The 7,331-nt window shown below is 42.5% G+C and overlaps 1 protein-coding gene across 1 annotated transcript; it reads left to right on the top strand.

The window, feature by feature from the left end:
- Positions 1-4,639: 4,639 nt before the first annotated feature.
- LOC104522615 (nuclear factor 1 A-type) lies at positions 4,640-5,171 on the top strand (the record flags this gene model as incomplete). The annotated part of the gene is made up of 1 exon (XM_010164959.1): positions 4,640-5,171. A coding segment is annotated over one exon (532 nt), but the record flags the coding sequence as incomplete, so codon positions are not given.
- Positions 5,172-7,331: the final 2,160 nt, after the last annotated feature.

The following is a 7,331-nucleotide window of genomic DNA, read 5'->3' as shown; positions in this document are numbered from 1 at the left end:
GAATATTTTTTTTCTCCCGGTGAGAAAGCCTCTCCGGGCTCTTTCCGTCGAGAAAAAAAGGCGAGGAAATGCAGAGAGAGGGGAAACAGCCTGCCCAGGCAGCCTGGAGACCTGCAAAAGTTTCATCCCCTTCTCTCATTGTGCTCCCCCCTAAATCCTTCTCTGACCTCCCCAAAATTTCTGGGAAGCCAGGCCGGTGAGGGCACGAAACTCCACCGGGTTTAAAAACCGTACACTTGATTAAAGGCAGGAGAAAAACTGGAGCAGAGGGAGTTTGCAAAGGACACGGGATGCAACTCTGTGCTCTGCCTGGCTAAAGTTTGCACCTTTAATTCTAAACTCTGAAAAATACCTGGGTTTTGGGGTTTGGTTTTTGGGGGTGGGTTTTTTTTGTGGTCAGTTCTGGTTCTGCAGGAGGGACAGCAATACGCAGGGCAGCACCGTACCGCATCGCTGTGCATCTGCACGTGTAGCTGCTTGGGTTTAGTAGGCCCAGTTGCACATTAAAGAGAAAAAAATAAATCCATGGGCTGGTTGCTCCCTGTCCCGGTGTGTCCTCCTCCACCCCCTTTTTTTTTAATTAAAAAAAAAAAAAAAAGAAAAGAAAAGAAAAAAGAAAAAAGGCAGGCACTGTGCTGTTACTGAGTTGTGAAAATCTCGCATTCTTGTTGCACGTTTGGAAAAGTAATACGAGGATTAGAGGCCTCCTGACAAACTCTTCCCTCCGAAGGATCAATGAAGTGATTCTGTCATTTTCTGCAGAAAAAGGAGGCTCACCCTTTTTTTTTTTCTTCTTTTTTTTTTTTTTTTTTTTTTCCCTCTTAAGTTTTGCTTCAGATTTAAAGGGAAGCTTTCGAAAGTAGGCTAGAAAAGGAAAACAAACAGAAATCCTAGTTCTGAGCGTATTTATCCAAGCGCTGGAACTGAAATGGCACAAGCATTTTTGTATCATCTGTCAGGAAAAAAATCTAAACATCGTTCCATTTACATATCTGCTGAAGATCTAGGAAATAGTTGGGGAACATATGCACATCTCCTAATAGATTTACAAGCAAATGGATTGTAAAAATATTAACAAGGGTCGCCGTAGCTGGCTTAATTTCAAAAAGATCAGCAGAAATATATTGTTTCAAAAGACTCCTTTGCAGTGTTACATTATTGCGGGCGCCTTTGGGCTGGGTTTTGGGGCTCTTTTGTCGTAGGGTTGGGTTGGTTTTTATTTTGTTTGTTTTTTTTTTTTTTTTTAATTACACCTTTCTAAAGAGCAGAGGAGAATTTTGGTAGAAGCAATACAAAATTGTGCGGCCTAAATTTTAGGTGCTGCTTAGAAACAGGCTGTTCTCAGAAGAGCTGTATCCTCAAACTTTGGAGAGTAGTGCAATGAAGGAAAAAAAAAAAAAACCCAAACTTTTTTATTCTCACTTTCCCAGCTTCTTTCTGGTGCCTTTTACTTTTAGGTGACCCATCAAACACCAAGGGGAGGGGGGAAACAAATGTCTTTATCAAATACTTTGAAAGTTTCCCTTAAAGCTAACTCGGGGAAAGGCAAAGATCATCTCCTTTTCCACCAGTTACTTAAAATCTTGATATTTTGCAGGGAGGCTGCAGACGAGTCTGCACATCTGTTAGCACACTTGCACTGACACATTTCCAAAACTTCTTTTTTTTTTTTTTTATTTGGAGAGGGGAGCCTGTTATAACACTAAAATAAATAATTGTCTTGTACAGAAACTGTTCCCCCCTCCCCGCTTCCAGCCCAATTTTGTTTGATCAGCCCCGAGTGCTTTTATTTCCACTTCGACTTTGCTAATACCTCGCCGCCGAGATTGAAGCGGGGCGATTTTACGGAGCAGTGTGTCGTGTTTACCAAGACAGTTTGAAAGTTGCTCTGTTTATGACTCATTAACCTTTTTCTCCTCGTACACCATTTTGAAAAGACACATTGGAGTCTAATAGGGACGTGCACACCTCGCGCGCCGAGCAGCGGTGCTTTGCATTTACTTCAGCCATGGACCTTGACTTTACACCAAAACCCACCTTTTTTAAAAATTTTCCTTTCTCCTGATGTCTTTTAAAGTGTTATATATTTTTGGGGATGTTGTTTTTATCTCCCCTTTCAGGTTCACATCATAGAAATCAGCTTTAGCGCAGGTTAAAGCGACTCTCTCTTGGATAGTATCCAGCATCGAGCCAAAAAAGTCCCGAGCACATGAGATCAGGCAGGACAAAAGCCCTGCTTAAAGCAGAAAAGTTAAAATATTGCAGGATGTACCAAGACGTGTTTAAAAACTAGGAAGGCTGGAAGCTCCCCTGGCTCATTGTGAGTCTGTCGAGCCTCTGCTGCGTGTACCTTCGCAGATAAACTTCCACTTGACAAAAGGCCTTTTTTCCTTGACTCTCCCTGAGTGGAGAAGGGGAAGGACGGGAGGGATCAGAAGGGAGGGTTTGTTATTTTTAATAGCTTGTAGGGACCTGTGGTTTTTGTTTTTTCTTTCTTTTTTTCTTTTTTTCTTTCCCCCCCCCCCCCCACCACAAGAGCTGTTTCTGGTGGGTGAGAGCAGCTCCATGTGCTGGGATTGTGCCTCCTCTCACTTTTTGAATTTGCCGACTGCAAACTTGCAGCATTTTAAAAGAAAAAAAAAAAACAACCTTATTGAAATTTGAAACTATGATCTTCTCCAGTAGAAGAAGGAGAAAAAAAAAAATGAAAAAGAAGGAGGAATGTGCCAGTCGTTGGAGTGATTTATTTTATTTTACCTGCTTATATTTTAATAATCATTCATAGTACTTGTGATTACTGCCGCTCTGCTGTGCTATAATGAAATACATTGTGCCGTTTTTGGTAGTTTTTAACAATTTGTGTTTCAAATAAATAAAAAAAATGCTGTGATATTACCTATAGATTCAAGTCTTTATAATTCAGGGGCTGTTCAGAATAAGTGCAATGAAAGCTTTTGGGAAGTCAGCAGAAGGCCTTGAATTACGACAGGATTTTGCTGATAGATATTTCTACTATTGATTTCTCAATTTTTCCTAATTTTTGAAAAGAAAATGCAAGTTAAAATAAAGTGTGGAAAGGACATAAGATGTTTGTTTTAATAACAGTATTTGCACGACCTGAAATGATTTGAGTTGGGATAATTAAAAAAAAAAAAAAAAAAAAAAGTTAGTTAATCTGTAAAATCCCCAATGTTGCCTTGCAAGGATTGGCAGCGGGTGGCTTTTACCATGCTGGGGGAAACATTGCACAAATGACTTTACTTTTTCCCCCCTGGAGGGCCCAATCCTGAGAGAAGGAGGAACTCGGCCCTTGGAAGCAGGGACGTCCCCAGCACGCGGTGCTGGATCGGGCCCCCACAGGCTATATATCTCTATATGTGCAGCCTGGAGTTCAGTCATTCATTTATTCAGAGAAAAAGAAGAAGAGTGCCCCCAGTATATTATAATATGTTTTGATCTTTCTGGCTGATTTATATAGTACTTTTTAAAAAAAAAATATTTATTTTTTAAATACAAAATTAAAATTGGGGGGCCTTTCTTGCGGGTGTGGGTTTTTTGGTTGGATTTTTTTTTGTAATTGTCAGCATAATTTTAATCGTGATCATTTTTGTGCCAAGAAAGAGAGGTGATCTTTAACTCATCGTTACACAAAGCAAGCAGTGTCTCTGGATGGCCAAAGTAACTTTCCAAGTAGGGTGTTTCTTTTAAAATATAGGAAAATACAATGCAACATATAAATTAGAAAATAAATAATTGTTGCCTATTTGCACAAGTCGTGCTAAATGCACGTTAAAGCATGTTAATGCATTCTTCAATTTTTTTTTTTTTACTGTTTCTTTTTATTTTGTAGTAAGGCTTAGAGTTCGGCTTGTCCTAATATGCCTGAATATCAGAGTTTTATTTTTTTTATTTTTGACTAAATAGAAACAAAACTTTTTTTTTTTTTCTCTTCTTCTAATAAAATCGTGAGACTCACTTTTTCTAGGATTTTTAGCGTTAGTTATCGTTGTGCACGTGTGAGATCTATCGACTGCGTTACTTTCTGCTGCCTTCACCGTTTAGGAAACAGAGAGAAAAACCACCCTTCATTGTATTTGTATATGCAGCTATATTGTCATTTTACTATACTGCCTGCTGCTATTTCCAAATATATCTTAGGGAAAGTTTTACTATACTTTAGACTTCCCCATACAAACATTGATTGGCATCCAAATGTTTAGGATTTGCCAAATTGGCGGGCATACGCTGGCTACACCGCAAGCAGCGGGGTCAGGGAGAGAGCAAAGGGAGATACGCGCTCCGCGAGTGGACTTGCCGCGGGGTTTTTGGCTTTTAACTCGTTCTGCTTTATTTTTTTAAAGAGATTTAGGGATCGGGGAAAGGGCCCCATCGTTGTACTGTCTCCGCCTGGGTGCTTGTTTGAAGTTGGATCCTGTTTTTGGGGAGGTTTTGGGTCGGCGCGGGGTGAAGCGGGGACGCGGCGGTGGCGGGATCGGGGTCCGTCGGTGAGGGGTATGAGTCCTGCAGCCCATAAAACATATAAACACCCTCCTAATTCTCAGCGCCTTGCGAAAGCCCCTTTTCTGGAGGCTTTGTTGATGGTTTCAGTGACATCGACCCTTCTCTGTAACTTTTTCAGGATGAATTTCATCCCTTCATCGAAGCACTTCTGCCTCACGTCCGAGCGTTTGCATACACGTGGTTCAACCTGCAAGCCCGAAAAAGAAAATACTTCAAAAAACATGAAAAACGCATGTCAAAAGAGGAAGAGAGAGCCGTGAAGGATGAACTGCTAAGTGAAAAACCCGAGGTAAAGCAAAAATGGGCATCCAGACTTCTGGCAAAGCTCCGGAAAGATATCAGGCCTGAATTTCGGGAGGATTTTGTTCTCACAGTCACAGGAAAAAAGCCTCCGTGTTGCGTTCTTTCCAATCCAGACCAGAAGGGCAAGATGAGAAGAATTGACTGCCTTCGCCAGGCAGATAAGGTCTGGAGGTTGGACCTTGTTATGGTGATTTTATTTAAAGGTATTCCGCTCGAAAGTACTGATGGCGAGCGCCTTGTAAAGTCCCCACAGTGCTCTAACCCCGGGCTGTGCGTACAGCCCCACCATATAGGAGTTTCTGTTAAGGAACTCGATTTATATTTGGCATACTTTGTGCACGCAGCAGGTAAGTGCTTTTCTATACCACCTTCTCCAACTTTTCGGTTTATCTCTGTGCTGGGTGCCGTGTCCCGGTGGCGGTGGCTGCATGAGGCGGGGAGGGAGCGGGGGATGTCGGTTATTGCCCTCCCGGGGCAGCGAGGGGAGTGCCAAAACTCCTTGTTTTTTGTTTGGGTTTTATTTTTTTAAATTTTATTTGTTTGGGGTTTTTTGTTTGGTTGTTTTTTTTGGTGGGTTTTTAAGGTGCAGCCATATAAAAGCAGCTCTTGTTTTCCTGGGGTTAACGAACGGCGTTTCGGGCATCCTTTACAGGTGTTATCCTAAATGTTGTCCTAGGAGGGATCGCAGCCAGATGTGGCTTCCTTTATCCTGATTTTGGGGGAAAGGAGATCTATTTTAATTAAAAAAAAAAAAAAAAAAAAAGTTTGTATATGTTATGCACAAAGTAGTCTGAGAAGGCTAGAGGTCCCTGAGGCCCGTGGGTCAGGGGTAGCAGATATCCTCACCCCACGGGGATGGGATGGGGAGTGTGAATTCTGCAGGATTGGGCTTGGAGGGAAAGGAGAAGATGGTCCCCCAAATGCAAACCTAGCTGTCAGGTCTGAGCGGCCACGAAACAAACCTCCGAGTAATCCTTTGAGGAAAAAGCAGCATTTAAACCCCCTTAAATATCACAAGTTATATACCTAGAAACTGAGCAGGTCTTGAAACAAATCCCTGGTTTGATGCTATTATGCTTATGGGAAGACTGAGATGTTTTTGCGTGTGATGAAAATTAAAATCTTGGGATCTCGGACTCCAGTGCAAAGTACAGCGTGCCCGCGGAGTGACTCGGTGCACTCCGAGGATGTGTAGTATGTTGACTGGATAAAATAATATGCTATTGTAGTTCTCCTGAGTGATTATATTGCAGAAAAATGCACGCGTGTGAAGTGCTAGGCCCCGGTTTTCACGTATGGTATGTATAGGTCCCCCTGGGTTTCAGCTTGATTTGGAAGTTGAGGGTCTGGACAGGCTGGGAAAAAAAAGAGGAGCAGAGTGGAGAGGACTCATAGTAGTACAAACTGCTTTTATATAAATTTATATGACTAAGAAAATTGAACATATTGCAGCGGTGGGAACCTGCATTCCCGATACCACCTTCTTTCAGAGGGGCTTGCAGAAAGTTTTGGCTACCCCAAAGTTTTTCTGCACTGAGTCCTGGCCGTGGTTGTTGCGATCGGCAGTGTTGCCGCTGTGATTTTACGGGTACGATCCCTGTTCAGAAATAACTTTCAAGTACCCTCACAGTATTTCCTCCAGATAAGCTGCCAAATTTACTTTGCACTTCGGTGTGATGTGGTAAATCATATTGCACGTTTCTGACGAAGGGGAGGTAGGCAAATATCGTGGGAAATTATTTATTTACTTTACGATTTATTATGGGGCATGGTGAAGGAAGGATTACCAATTAACGGCTAACCAAAAGGAGATTGGGACTGGGGTGGTGTGGGCCCGGCCTTCTCCTGCTCCATCACCGGCCCTGAGGAGACCGGGGACTCCCATCCCTTCTGTCTGCCTCAGTTTCCTCCTCCACACATCAGAGCGGGTTGATGTACTTAAAGGGCTTTGAGAACCACGACTGAAAACCACGATGTACATACAAAACCACTACACAGCTTGCTTGCACGTTTTTATTATTTAGACTCATATATTGCGTGGTGCCGGTAAATACTGGTCCGTATTGTGTTTCCGAAGTGAAAAGCAGCCTTCTGTGGAGTGCCAAAGTTGTTAATAGAAACCAACAGTCACAAAAATGTAGGATGGGGAGAAAAGGACCATATCCAGGGATGTGGATACTTCGGTGAGCTTGAAAGGATCCTCTCCCTGTTATAACAGTCAGGCAATAGACATTATAAAAGTTCAATATTGTGATTAGGGATATACCATCTTATCAGCACGCTGTTGGCAAACAGTAGCCTTGATAGCGAACTCTTATTTATTTCAGCCTTCCTCGTCAACAGGCAGCAATTGCTCTAAGATGTTTGCCGCGGAAACTTAGCACAAGGCTTAGGCTCATTTTTTTTTGGGGGGGAGAGGGTTAGATTCATGGTTTTGTATAAGCAGTGACGTGCCGGTACAGACCGCACCACCGCTTCGTGGTTTAGGCCGTTGTTTGCTGATTGCA

This window comes from Antrostomus carolinensis, unplaced genomic scaffold, assembly GCF_000700745.2.
Source record: "Antrostomus carolinensis isolate BGI_N321 unplaced genomic scaffold, ASM70074v2 scaffold13133, whole genome shotgun sequence".
NCBI lineage: Eukaryota > Metazoa > Chordata > Aves > Caprimulgiformes > Caprimulgidae > Antrostomus > Antrostomus carolinensis.
Note: the sequence above shows the minus strand (reverse complement) of the source record. Positions and strands in the feature narration are given on the sequence as shown.